General features: G+C 32.0%; 2 protein-coding genes across 2 annotated transcripts; one reads left to right on the top strand and one right to left on the bottom strand.

Annotated features, from left to right (window-relative positions):
- Positions 1-985: 985 nt before the first annotated feature.
- On the bottom strand, positions 986-1516 carry LOC107919264 (uncharacterized). The gene has a single exon (XM_016848757.1). It carries the CDS (start codon positions 1514-1516, stop codon positions 986-988), a length of 531 nt encoding a protein of 176 aa, XP_016704246.1.
- Positions 1517-3471: 1955 nt separating this feature from the next.
- On the top strand, positions 3472-4253 carry LOC107918552 (calcium-binding protein KRP1). Its single transcript, XM_016848130.2, has one exon. It carries the CDS (start codon positions 3807-3809, stop codon positions 4179-4181), a length of 375 nt encoding a protein of 124 aa, XP_016703619.1. The 5' UTR covers positions 3472-3806; the 3' UTR covers positions 4182-4253.
- Positions 4254-15617: the final 11364 nt, after the last annotated feature.

Below are 15617 nucleotides of genomic sequence, written 5' to 3'. Positions count from 1 at the left end.
TTCAGAGAAGTTATGACTGAGACTTTTTAGCAGATTCCAGGAATTAACTCTGTCTCTAATGTCAGGAGCTCCGTAGAAACCAGCTAGACGCCAGTCGGGTCTATTACCATCATTAATGACCATAACATCGATGCAATTATCATTGTAACCCATAAGCCTGATATCCACCTCAATTGTCCATCCAAGAGAGACTTCTCCTAGTACTAGTAGCCGAGACTCCAATCCCATTCTGAAACCCGAATTTTTTCCTTATTCTCTCCATTCTGTACACATCAATTTTTGTTTCCATAAAGAAAAAAATATGGGGACGATAGTCCTTCAGCATATGCTGAACACGTCGAACGGACCATGGATTCCCTTGTCCACGGACGTTCTAGCTCATAATTTTCATAATACTTAACTAACCCATTTTGCAGCTTCAGTCAATTTATCATTTTGGCAAGTGTTGAGCCACTCCCTTTGTATTTCAGTAGAATCCTTTTGTAAGGAAACATCCGGAATAATGTTAGACCTTAGTCTTTTTTCCCCTTCATTTATTAGAATGGTTCGTTCTTCATTAATTCCTCCCTCCTCTATAATGTCCACCTCATTAGTGCTATCTTATTTAGGAAAGAGAGACTTGCCCATCAAGTTTAACCCCAAATTAGCTCCATAATTGCGCACCAAATTAGGAATTTGCTGATTCTTAAAATCACTCCATTTGATTAGATCCTGATGCTCCTAAAATTATGCCCCAATCGGAGCCGGGTTCCCTTAGCCATGGACTACCACAAGCCGTCGCTCTTCGTGGAGGAGCTTTCAGAGAAATGTCCTATCCCAACTACAGATCTTTGCTTCCTTGAGACATATGAATTGGACAGAAACTTTCCCCATGTCCTAATCGACCACACAAAAAACAAAACGCCGTTAACTTCTTGTATTTGAAACTGACAGAACATTCCCTCGTTTTGGCAATCAGCAATTTCTTTCGTCTCTTCAAAAGTTTTCAGACATCCACCTGAACTTTGATTCTCATGAAATTTTGTAGCCCTATTGTAATTGCTTTTGTATCGTAATCCACAAAAGAGCCTATGAAATCACCAAACTGTCGTGCAATAGCCTTTGAATACAAACTTGAAGGAAGATTGTGGATTTGAACCCAGAACTCTGCGTGATTAAGAGGCACTTCTAGAGGGTTATCCTCCTCTTTTAGAATTGAAAAGATGAGCAAATGATTGTTAAAGGTATATGGTGACCCTTTAACCACCCTATCTCTGTCAACTTCACAGTAAAGTCGAAAAAGGATTCTTTTTTCTTCGATATCGGTAATAGTAACCCCTCCAAGAGGATGCCAGAGATTAGCCATCACCGTACGCATCGATTGGAAGTTGATAACCGTTGCTGTAAGGAAACAAACGACTAAACAAAAGTTTGAGGATTGCTCCGTTGGGTTTTCTTCTTGTTCAATCTCCCACAACTCAACCTCCCCACTCTCTTGTTCTTCCTCAATTCGCAAGTCTGCCAAAACTTCTTCCATATTTCAAAACCAAACAAAGCACTCAAAAACCAGATCTACAAGGACTTGACACAATTGGTAGAAGTGGAAGCCTTGAGTCCTAAGTACCCAAGTTTGAAACCCACACTATATACAATTATATGTGTAAATCTCCGAGTTTCACCATATAATATTATTATATATGAATTTTAATTTAATTACTAATTTTAATATGAAAATTCGTTGGATTATTATTTGAGAAAATATTTTATTCATCGTCTTAGTCAACTACGACAAAACTTGAAATAATAGAATTTTTTTTAAATAATGAGATCAAACTTTATTTAAATATAATTATATACAAATTATAATTTATTTTACCCTCCCTGTATTAACAGTGTATGAAATTTATGTATAGATAAACATAAAATATTATCGGCTAAATTATGAAACAAAGCTCCTTTTTTTTCAAAATTACGGAAATAGACCATTTTTTTAAAAAAATAACGAAAATGAGCCGATTTCGGTAAAGCGCGTCCAACTGGAAGCATTTTTCCCCTTTGACTAGTAAAGCGCTTCCAGCTCAGCGTGCTAAGCAAAAACGCTTCCAATTCAGCGTTTTTCCCCTCCCCCAACGGTCACTTTCAACGGCTATTTAAATAGTCGTCCCCCCTCCTCAACGGTAAAAAAAAACTATAAATCTCCTACCTACTAATTTCTCACATTTCTCATATTTCTCTCTTAAATCTCTCAAATTTCTCAATCAACTCTCAAAAATCTCTCAAATTCTCTCTTAATTTTTTTACTAAAATTCTATTTCTATCCTAATTCTATTTTTATTATATTTTTTTATTAATATTTTCAAGAATTTTTTTTATTAAATTTTTTTCCGTGTTCTATATAAATTAGCAATGGCCGGGTCTCTATTCCGTCTTGATAACAAGCACATCTCCGTCAATCAATTGCAAATGGTAAGAATAAATTTTAATGTTTACATTAGAGTAGTATTATATATTTTGAATGGGTTTATTGTTTTTAATATGTTCTAAATTACATAATATATAAAAATAACATAATATGAAATATTATAAACTTAAAAAATGAGGCGATCCAAAATCGGATCTTGAATGTTCAAATCCAAACTTGATTCGTATTTTAAACCAGCGTAATTTTTTTTTCTCAAACTCAATTTTCGAGTCTAATATTTTTATTTAATCCCATATTTTTACTGTTTTATCAGACGGGCCTTCCAACAGGTTTAGTTATAACACAACATTACCGGCGTCATTTTACGATTTCAATTCTCTTTTTGGCATGGATATTCATGCGACCGAAAACGAATCCACCAGCTTCCGAGAAAAGGTGAGGTATGAAGCCAAAAGAAGCGGTCAAATATTTGAAATATTCCTATCAGAAACTCCAACGCCGGCCGGATGAGGATATTGGTCTGTAAGAGAAAAGGCCAACTTTGACCACTATCTCATCATCCCCATGAATCCTTTATAATCTATGCTAAACCTGTCCATCGCAAGTTGCAGAGTTTTTTTTTCAACCAAACGCCGACTTCAAAGTGAATCACCTAAAGGCAGCTAACGCTATAACTGGAAATCTAAATTAAAATTTATAAGACAAAAAATAAAGTCGTTGTCGTGGGACCTTCCTTTGAGAAACCTCTGTTTACTGTCCATTTTCAACTTGCCTCTTTAATAAAGTGTTTTATATTTTAACATGTTCCTATATTTATATTTACATTTTATTTCATTTTTGTCGTTTTTAAATTTATGAAAATATAATTTTTGAACTTTTATAGTGGTCCTAAGTATTTATTTTCTTTGTCTACACCCAGACTGTAGGTTTCAATTATAAATTCATTTAAAATTTAAAAAATATTTATATATGTTATAATTAATTTTATATAATCTATAATTACCATTAATAATCCCTGCCAAAATAAAAATTAATATATTATTTGGTATTTAAATTTACACGAATATCTCAGCTCCAAAAATTAATATCCATATAAATCAAAAGTGGGGAGAAGAGGAGGATGACTTCCAAAAGCCAAAAAGACAATTGAGAAACTACGCTATTCCTTCCAGAAAATGACAATTGTAACCCTATGCAACCTTCCTGGAAGGTAGAAAGGAGGAAGCAGTTCCTGAGCCCTGGACCGAACCATTTGATTTCCCATCTCACGACCACATTACCTGTATCTTAGTTGTCTTTCCCTCTTTCTCCGAAATCTCTACGCTTCTCCTTTCACCCTTCCCTATATATTCCCATCGACTCCGCCAACATCCTCACTCCCCCTGTTTCCGCCAACATCTTCCACATGGCTAAACCTTCGGCTTCAGCATCTGCAAATCCTTCATCGGGTTTCGAGGATTTCTTGCCTATCATGGCTAACAAGCTTGGAGGGGAAGGTCTCATCGGTGAACTCTGCAATGGGTTTAATTTGTTGATGGACAGTGAAAAAGGGGTGATCACCTTCGACAGCCTGAAGAAGAATTCGGCATTGTTGGGTTTACAGGATTTGAGTGATGATGATTTGAGGTGTATGGTGAAAGAAGGTGATTTCGATGGCGATGGTGCGCTTAACCAGATGGAGTTTTGTGTTCTGATGTTTAGGTTAAGCCCAGAGTTAATGGAAGCGTCTGGGTTTTTCTTGGAAGAAGCTTTGCAACATGATTTCAAGGATTTTATTTAATCCCCTTCATTTTGCTCTTTCTTTCTTGTAATGAAATTGTAGAATTTGAGATCAGAAATTTGCTTTTTGTCATTGCTTCTCTCATTTCTTATTCATTCATTTCTTGGGGTTGGCAAATACAATTATAGCTGAAAATTAAAATGGAATCTGTATAATAATTTCATTTCATTCACATGTTTTATATGTTGTCTATAGCATCTTTCACAAAGCATGCCCCTAAAAAACAAGGATATTCAGTCGTTTTATTTTGTTCTTTTTGGACTCAATTAAATACACAGAAATGTTTGAGCGGATGCAATATTAAACTTCAAATAATTCATTTACTTTTGTGAATTGCCTTAATCAATTTTAATTTTTTTATACATGATTTATTTAATTATAATGTTGGAATTAAATAAAATGCTAAAAACATTACAAATATGGATCTCTCAAAAAGATTAGTTAAAAATATGAGGTTGAAAAAGAAAATAAAATGCTTTTAAAATAATATTAAAAAAGAACCAATCCAAAGAGATTGGGGCTAGTAAAGTGGAAATTGAAGCAGCAGCATAAATTCCAGGAATTTGTTTTCTTTAGAAATGAAATTTCCATGCAAGTGATGGTAAAATGACAAAATCAAGGTGGAGCCATGTATGTATATATTTTTATAACTGCAAATTACTTTTCTCTTTAAACCGCTTATTTAGTTGCTCCAGCATTAGTATTTCAACATGGTATTTTGGTGGAGCCATTACCAGAAAGGAATGGACAATGAAAACATACTAGTTTGTAGTCAGAGATAAATCAAGGATTTGGTTTCAAGAGGAACAAACTGTAAATATAATCCAATAAGATTATTTCTTAAATTTCAACATACTCTACTTACAAAGAAAACATAAATAGAAGTAACTTAAGATATATTTCTTAAAGTTGGGCTTCTTAAGGTGTACTCTTCGAATTTTCATTAAATTAAAGTCATCAATGAGAGAACCGGTTGAAAATTGTAGGGCTATGTCCTTCTCGATGTATGCTATCAAGTAAATTCATTTATTTTATTTTGGAGTCTCATCTTCATGATTTTCATTGATAAGAATGTTCATTCTATTGTTACACTAGAGACCAAAAGACTTAGCACAAAATGAATTTTGTCAACTTTGAGTTCTAATGAGCATCAAGTTCAAAGTGGTCCAATTGAATCTTTAGATGTTGCTTTTTCAGCTCCGTGAAATCATTTAAATAAAAATTATTCACTAGCCAATATCTTCAATCCGAACAAAAAAAATTCATCTCACAGGTCCAAAGCAAAGCTAAGTGCCATAAACTCCATTGCATTATCACTGAAGCGTGAATTCATTTCATATAACAATGAATCTATAATAGAAATAAATATATCAAATCAATAATGATGCTTAATTGTAATATTATCTCTTTGGTTACAAGGCCGACTTCAACCAACTTTATGTTGAGAATTTAAATCAGGAACTTCTATATCATGGTCTTCACTAAATGATTTCACCTTCTCAAATAGAACATTCCATCCACATTCTCTTGGTTTTTGAAGAAGAGCTTTTTTCGATGACACCAATTGCATCGCATTAAGTATTCCTAAGATTTGTGTCGTAAAGCTTGACATAAATCATCAATACTTTCAAGCATCTCAATCTTAAGATGTAATTGAAAACGAACTCAAAGGATGTTATTGCATTATATACTCCATCAAGTTCACTCATTTGAGTAAGATTCCCTTATTTGAAAGTATCCCATAGCACAACATAAATTGAATTGAACATCCTTATCAAACTATTGAGAGAAGTTAAATGAGAGCCCCATTGAGTATCTCCAAGACGTTAGAGATTGTTGACTTAATTTTTTCCCTTGACAGTTTCAAGCTCACCATTGTCAATCAATTTTGATATATGAGATGTAACACCCAGTTCTGGCGACTAGGCTAAGAGTAATCCGTGAGATGTGGCTTTATCTGCCCAATTGTTTTTTTTTTGGTGTATAGATCGGGCGCATAGCATACGTTAGAATATTATGTAAGGATTGAATTCAGAATGTGTTGAGTTGTAAAGAATGAGAGTTTGGTAAGAGTATTGTGAGTTTTGTAAGTTGGAGTTATCACTGAAGGTATTGTACGTCAAGTTAATTAAGTTATTGTGTTAGTTGTGTTATAAATGATTTGGTTAGAAATGGATAGAACCAAATAACCAAGTATATAAATTTATTGAATTTTCATTTAGGTTCTCTTTACAACTGTAAACCATTTATAAAGGCAATTTTGAAGGTTTGTGGCACGTGTCAAGTTCCAATGGGGACTTAAGTTATATTTATAGATATTTAGGCTAAAGAAAGAGGGAGTTTTTCTTATTCATTCTTCAAAAGTGCTACCATTTGAATCTTAAAGAGCCAACAATATTTCTTTCTCCTTAAGCTGGAGTTATAGATCTGGATTTTTGTTAGTGACTACTCCATGTTAAGGTAAATATTGTGACTCTAGATGTTAAGGTTATGAAAGAGTAAGTCTGTTAAAGCTGCATGAATAGTAAGATGAAGAAATAAGGTTTTTTATGAGGGTTATTTGTGTTTAAGATGATGATAAGTAGTATGCGAATGATTTTTAATGGTGTTCTTATGCTTTGTAAGCAGCGGTTGCTGTTGTTGTCTTGTTGGATGTCTGGATCTGGAGTTTTGAACTGTAGTAAGTGAGAATCAGGTGAGTTCTATACTGACTCCTGTATGTGTACTATTTATAATGTGAGTCATCTATAGAAAATTTATTGAACTATGGATTTGAAGTCATGAAAAGTATAGTATGTTAATATTGGTGTATGAGTATTGAAATATTGAAGTATGAATGAGTATGTATATGTCTAAAATGTATGCTATGAGATGTGTGCCCTGTTTGGGTGTATGTTAGTGAAGTAAAAAATGTTGAATTTAGATTGTGTCAATGCATAAAGAGTCTATTAAGTGAGTCTGTGTTTGTTCTCTGCAGAGTTATCGAAAAGGGTCTCGTCAAGACTTTAAACATGAACTCTAAGATGAAACTCTGAAGGAAAAGTCCATGGCCATGACACCTTCTGAAAGGGATTAAAGGATGGTGATTACCTAATGGGGTTCTCTGTGTGTCCTAGGACGATGATAGTCAAACCTCACGTATTGTAAGTTTACGAAAAATCCATGTCGTAAACATGTCAAGAAAGAATAGCCTTTGTGGCTAACACTGAAAGGAATGCCTTTGTGGCAAATTCTAAATGGATCGCCTCAGTGGCATATTCTATCTGAATGTATGTACGGTGTTCTGCTAAGCCTACGTGGCGTGAATTGACAGGAATATCTGGTAGCTATGAATCTGAATGTTTGTCTCTATGATAAGGTATTGAGATGCTCTGAAATAAAAGTTAAATAAAGTCGTAAGGGTTCCGTGGAAAAAGAAATGTACATATATTTGTCGAGAAGGGTATCTGCCGTAGTGAAATGTAAATATGGAAAGTGAGAAGTATGGCATCTTCTACTAAAATTATTCTGAGCTAGAGAAAATGCTATTTTTGAGATGCAAGATGTTGTTATAGCATGATATGGAGTTCATCTAAATGTTATACATTGTGAATTATCAATACAGATATGCATACAAAACTGGATTAATGTATGTCTATGTGTGAACCAATAGTATGAGATTTTGTGTAAGTATCTGCCAAGAAAATGTCATTAAGCAATTATTTGAGAGAAGAGTATGGGATAAAATATGGATTGTTAGAAGTGGTTTATAAGGGTACTTTTGTTATGAAAGTATTATAGGATAAGAGAATTATAGAACGATGGAAAGAATTCTCTAGTTAATTAACTATGAAAGACTAAGTATAGCAACGGTATAGTAATTGACGTATACGGGAGTGATAAGATTGTATGGTATCAGTCGTAGTAAATGATGTGGAGTAGAAGTAGACTCATAAAGATTCCTACAAGATTACAAAACATCCATCAATGTAAGGTTCACGAGCTCAATAAGTACTCTTGTACTTACAAGGTTTGTCATTTCTTTTTAGGTATGATGTGAAGAGGTTTTGCCTGGAGGGACAATGCCAGCAGTATGCCAATATGGTGGTGAAGTGGGCTATTATGCATATAATGGATTATTGTACAGTCTTGAATACACCCTTCAAGTCTGTCTTGAAAATAATTTTTTCTATCTTGCAAAGATCTGTAACAAATCTAATGTAATAAGTTATTTATCATAGATTTTATTCTAAATCCCCAAACTTTAAGTTTTTCTTTTTAAATTTCCAATAACGGGTTGAAATAAATGAGAAAATGTAGACTATTTTTGATAAATGTTTTGTATCATTTTGTAACACCTGAGATTCGGGCCCTGTGAATCGAGTCAAGTTAAGGGTGTTACATGAGATGCCTTAACATCTCTTAATTGATCTTGTCGTTTACTTGAAAAACCAATCAAATTATTATACGAGTCAAATATGAAAAAAAATGACCCACAAGAATAACCTCTTTGGATGCGACAACCAAAATTAATTGGAGATAATGAGTAAGGGAATGAACATAATAGACAAAATGGACATCTTATAGAGATTAAAGCTTACAATCCACCCCATTCACTTTGCATATTACTTGCACCATAAAACCCTTGGCCTTAAATATCCTCCATATTAAGACATTGGCGTTGAATAACCTTACAAATTGCTTTCTTTAAATCCAAAGATGTGGTCTCTTTTACATAGACTAAATCAAAGAACTGTGCATGTATGAAACCTTCTCTACCAATAAATCTTAACACAATCGCCATTTGTTTTCCCTTTGATTTATTACGAGCTCCATCCATTATTATGTAAAACTTAGGATCTCCAATATCTTTCTAAATAAATCTTTGAATCTTATTTGCCAAAACAAAGAAAATGTCTTTTTAAAAACTCGAGTTAATGTAATTTTAGGGGCATTTTCTAAGACAATTATCCCTATTTCCTTATTATAAAAAGTAAAAAGCTTAATTAGTTCGAGAAAGTTATCTCGATTTCTTGAAGCTTTTTGCTTCATTATGTCACCTAAAAACGTAGCCCTAAAATGTAAGCCACTTGACAACATTTATAGACACCTTAGGTTGTATTTTGTTTCTTGCAAGTACTTGTTGAGAAGTTTGCTTCTTGATAACCCTCTCAATATTTTGTAAGGAATTCTAAAGATCGTGATAGCTCTTCATTGCTTTCTTGCACAAAGGATTTTCATATCTATTTACATGAGTTATAAAAGGGCAATTAGAGCCTTCATTGACTTGATTTCATTATCACAATTCCTCACTTGTAAAAATACCAACTTGTAATGTAATACCCTAAAAGTTGCTATAGTAAAAAAAGTGAGATATTGTCCTTGATATAATAAAATAAAGGAATAAAGTGACAAAAAGGGAAATTTTGAGTTATGTCAAAAAAATCTATTTGGGAAGTATATTATGATATATTAATTTAAGGAAGGACTAAATTGAAAAAGTGAGAAAATTTTTGTGGCCCAAGAGTAAATACTCAAAATTTGAGAGGTTAAGTGTAAATATGAAAAAGTTGAAAGGCCAATAGTGCAAATAATTTAATGGTGGAAGGATTTAGAAACTAAGAAAAATGGATGAATTGGACCAAATGGAAATAAGTCGAAAAAGTATGAGGGGTTAAACCATAATTTTACTAAAATAAGTGATGAATCAACGGAGGAATTTTGAAGGATCATAAAGGGCAAAATGGTCATTTAGCAAGGAAGATAATTTTGAAGAGTAATAGTGATGTTTGTGATATTTTAAAATAAATAAATAAATAAATATTAGTTTATTAATATGTTGATTTGAAATTTATTTATACTTTATTTATTTTTGTTTAGTATATATCCTACTAACGTGAGAAGATGAAAAGAAAGAAAGAAATTTTCTTTTCTTTACAATTTGGTCCTTTCACAAAAAATTCACCATTTTCACTTAGAAATCAAAAGAATTTCCATAGCTACCAAGAGAGAAAGATAATAAGGAGACTACGGGGAGCTAGAATATCAAGTTAGATTCAAGAAACAGAAGCTGGAGGAGAGAGAAAGTTAAGTTAAAGTTTGGTTTCAAGAGAATAAGGTATGGATGTTAATGTTTTATGTTATTTTTAAATTTAGTAGTGATAGAAAAACATTAAAATGGGCTGTATTGAATGCCATGAATATTTATCTAGCATGGTTTTGCATTAAAAAATTGCTAATTTGCATGTTTTAGACTCAGGGACTAAATTGAATAAAAGTAAAATTTTAGGGATAATTTTGTAAAAATGTCAAAATGGCCAAATTGCATGAAATGAATTGTTTTATTGTCTGAATTAATATATTTTATGAAATTATTAATTTATATCAAGGTTGAGTGGAAAATCGAGGAAAATAAAAAATTTCCAAAATGCCCCTGAATATTGGTATCTCTGCAATTTAACCAAGTAAGTTCGTATGAAATGTATTCTGTATAATTTTGATTAAAATGAATGTTAATTGGTGATTGGTAATATATGTATATATATGTTATGTTGTTGGAATTGAATTATTGTTGGAAAAATATTATCGAAATTAATACTCAGTTTGGATTGAACGCGGGATTTGAGTACATTCGTGATTTGGCGAATTGACGGCATTGGAGAAAAATGACGACAAATTACTCAAGTAAACTAAGGATCTTGATAATAAGGCTGCTGCGGATTTTTTAACTATTCTCTAGAACAACTGGAATGATAGAAATAATATGGTTTTTAAAGGGAAGATTGAAGCTGCGGTGATGATATGGGAAAGAGCGCAAACATTAACCAAAGATTTCAGAATTTTCAACCTACTGAGCCTACGGTTTTTTCAACGAATCAGGTAAAAAAGAGATGGACAAAACCTCTTGTGGGCTGTGTTAAAGTTAATGTGGATGCTACTGTCTTGAACGGATGTACAGGGGTTGGTGCGGTCGCTAGAGATCACGACGACTTTGTTATTGGGGGTTGCTATAATTTCTAGAAAACGGCTATGGATATTAGTTGGGCTGAAGTGGAAGCTTTTAAAGTGGGATTAAAGTTGGCAAAAAGCTTAAATGTTGGAAGGCTAATAGTGGAGTCTGACAGTGCAATGTTGGTCATGCGGTCAACAAGAGAAGGCTGGACATTACTATTTTGGGCCAGTGCATTAGGAGTGAACGTGATGTTTTTAGCAGTTTTGAGTCGGTTCAAGTAAAGTGGACTAATCGTAATAGCAATTACGCAGCAGATTCTTTGTGTAAATTAGCTATTAGGAATGAAAATGATTTGTATTTTGATATGGAGTATCCGATGGATATCCATAACATTATTATTCGTGATGCTATTAATTGAAGTTGACCCTTTGGGTCGTTTTTTGTTTAAAAAAAAACTACTTAGAAACATAATTTCACTATTACAATTTACTTAACATCTCAATCATTAATAACCTCATGCAAAACCTTGTACTAAATAATTTACTATTCATATAACTCTTACCATCTTACTTTTTCAGAACTTAACATGCAGAGCTGAAATACTTACCCAAAGATGGAATAACCATTGATTAAACCCAGAATCATAGCTTCCAACTTAAGGAGGAAAAGATACCATTTGATTTAAGAAAAAAAATCAGATAACAATATTTTAAGGAAGAAGAATAACCTTTTTCAGAACCTATCTCACACGTATATATATATGACCCAACCTACTTAATGGAAATTAACAAGTGTCACATGTTTCAGAATTTGGCTTCTTAATGGTCTACAATTTCCGACAGAAAAAAAATTAAGCACCCTGCATTAGAAATTATCATGCTAGGCTATCTATTTTATTTCTAATCAGATTACTTATAAACTAACTAGCATAGTATCCCAAACAAATGAGGCGTACTATACCTTTGGTGATAACTCACGCCTTACTTCCTTTTTATCGCTTAACATAATATTCTTCTTAATATAACAAAATATCATGAAATAAAATCCTTACTTACTAATGTGGTGAATACTATACACCCACACGTATATCCCAAAATAAGAAATTGGGCGGATTACACTTCGTTAGGAAAACTATTCTATTACAATACACCAAACCCTTAGACTCGCTAGACTTGGGGTGTTACACTACATGATGTTCAAGAGGTATTTTTGAAGGGAAAACAAGTAAAACAAAAAGTGTCATTCTTACTTGGTAAAAACTTGAGCCAATTTGCAAATTGCTTGTACCAAGATAGAAGAAACTAACATCCATTATTATCAATATATTTAGGAGATTTTGGAGTAAGTTGATATGGCCCAAATTTAATGTAACCTCGAAGGCTTTATCTTGTTGATTAGGAGGGTAATCCATATTGATTTTCAAAGTCCTAAATCACGCTCTTTGAAAGAAGAATTAAAGTCTTTTTTTTTTCTTATATTCTGTGAGCCTTACAAGGACATTCAAATCTTAGGAAGAATTAAGATGAGATTGTTCATCGCTAGTCGCAAAAGGTTTCGATACCAATAGTTCATTATCACTCTTGAACACCCTTTTCTTGAAAAAGATTCAATCTTTTTACTACTCGTGATCATATAATCTAAAATAATAGATTAAGAGAAATCATTCTACAATTCTATAAAAATTACATCAATTATTCAAAAAAGCTATCATAAAAAAATTTGATGTGTCACGAAACTAACTAAAAATTTTACTTAGGCAAGTTCACCTATTAATTAATAGTATAACTATGGTAAGCAAAGATGTGACACCCCTAACCCGTATCCGTCGCCGAATAAGGGTTATGAGGCAATACCGGACCTAACAGGATAAAACATAATCATGGAACACTCTTAATCACTTAATCATGAAGTTACTTTTATGACTTTGACAGACATAACTAATCACAAATAGATTCAATTACAAATCAGCACTAACAAAATTTATCATTTATTCCATACTTAATAGTTAACTTCACTGAAATATACTAAACCATCAAAACAATTAACGATGCAAGTATTACCATCACAATCGAATTCTAATACTCATGGCATATTCAGACTTATATACCTTCCATATAAATTTACAATTTAACTTATTACCAAATTCATATATAGATGTGCAATTCATTTGAGTCAAATAAATAAATAAAAGCAAAACATCCACATATAATACGTTATGTCAAATAAATATATTTATTCACAAAAATCCAATAACTTATCAATTAACAACCACACCATCACATATTCATGCTCTTATATCAAATAATTTGCCATGACATTTAAATTTCTTAAATATATGAGTCATAACCAAATGCATGTAGTATTAAAACGATAGATATGTCATGCTTAAATAGCCAACAAATTTCATGTAATTTATACACATTTAATCATATCATTTAATATATTCAAACCTAATATTCATCCAATTCACGTATATATATAACATTATCATGTTCGAAAATATAATTTCTTTACACTTAGGCTTATAACAACTTATAAGGTCGAACATGCATAGGTGATTACTCATCCATTAACTTATCTATTAGCTCGCCACTTTACTCATATTTTATTTTAAGCCTTAGCTTAATACAAACATTCCTTAGTAGAGCATATTAACCATATCACATCCATGATCCATCTTAATCGGAATCTTACACAAACATGTCCATAGCAACTATAATTCACAAATTAGTTCCTCAAAGACAAAATGATATAATCCGAACCTAAACCTAATAATCTAATCCATTAACAAACCTATACACTTTCAAACGTATGATAAATCTCATAGCTAAATACAAAAAATCTCAACCATAAATATCACTCACATATATGAACCATACAAGTTGCATCATCAACTATGAAATAATATTCAATTCATGAACCTATTTCTAATCCAAATAAGGTTAACCAAAGCATCATCTAAATCCAATATGTCAAAAGCAAGAGTACTAAACTTTACCCATCAAACATATTTGACTCAGCCGAATATATACATTACCTAAATCTAATTAACCATGCACATGATATATAAGCATATACTCCATATTGTCCATTAGACTATATGTATCAAAGTCAAATTTAAACAAAAAGAGATAAGCCATTTTTGCATGGCTTTTAAATACACATACACATTGCTTCCAAAACCAACATTTTAACTATGCTATAAATGCCATATATTTGAAAACAATTCAGCAAAGTACCAAAAGAAAATGTTGATAGTGTGATGGGCTTAGCTGACGATCCCCGAACACGTAGCGATCACCAAAATCTATACATCAAAACAATTATGCAACACATTGTAAGCTAATTTAGCTTAGTAAGTTAAAAGCAAATAAACTCTACAATTTAACTTGATATCTCGAATAATATTTAACCAATTCATACTACTAAATCATCTTACCTTTAGCTTAACATATCATAAGATAATTATTTACTTAATACTATGATTTAACTAAAATCAATAAAATTACACAACCATAAGCATTTCTTCAAATTTAAATACAAGGCCAAATACATTATACATTTCATCATCATGTAATATAAAGAATCATCTTATATATATATGATTCCAAATATATTCACCACATAGGTTTAATACTTACAAAGCTTAACCTTAAATACAACCATAATGGTTATTACTCAAGAACTCCAAGTATTTACTCATTTTACTAATCATGATTTCTCAATAAGTCAAATACTCAATGCTAATAGTTATTCGAAAATATTTAATAAGTTCGCACACTTAGTGCTTAATAATCAAACTCGCAAACTTAGTGTCGAAAGTCAACAACTCAATACATCTTATTTCAATAATTTTATCACTAGTTGTATATATATATACCATTCAATTCAGCATAATTACATAGATACTAAGATGATTTAAAACGATACAAATATATATGCTTAATAACTTACCTCGGATGTCGTCGACTAATAGATCGGCTACTCAACTACTTTCGATTTCCCCCGATCTAAATCCGATTTCTTGGTTTCTTGATCTTGAATTAAGCTTCAAATTGGCCGAATATTGCTTGGCTTATTTTCTTTTTCCTTTGCATGCATTCGGCTAAGAAAGATGATAATAACCATTATTTTTTATGTTTTTATCACAAATTTAACCTTATATAAATAAATATAATATATATTTTAAGGTTAACATTGTCCTTAGCCGTCCACTAATATTAGCTATGGCATAATTTCAACATAAGTGCATCATATTATAAAGACAAGTTCAATTAGGCAATCACACATTTATCTATCAAATTTTCATTTTACGCGATTAAACCATTTTATCAAATTAAGCACTCAAACAATAAAATTAATTTACGAAACTTTCACACATGTCAATTCACACATAATAAACACAGAATAAAAATATTAAATTTTTTTTTCAAATTCGGATGTGTGGTCCCGAAACCACTGTTCCCATTAGGGTCAAAATTGGGTTGTTATAACTCTCCCCCCTT

Source organism: Gossypium hirsutum, chromosome D13 (genome assembly GCF_007990345.1).
Source record: "Gossypium hirsutum isolate 1008001.06 chromosome D13, Gossypium_hirsutum_v2.1, whole genome shotgun sequence".
In the NCBI taxonomy this organism is placed as follows: domain Eukaryota; kingdom Viridiplantae; phylum Streptophyta; class Magnoliopsida; order Malvales; family Malvaceae; genus Gossypium; species Gossypium hirsutum.
The sequence above is the reverse complement of the archived record's forward strand: the minus strand, read 5'-3'. Positions and strand labels throughout refer to the sequence as shown.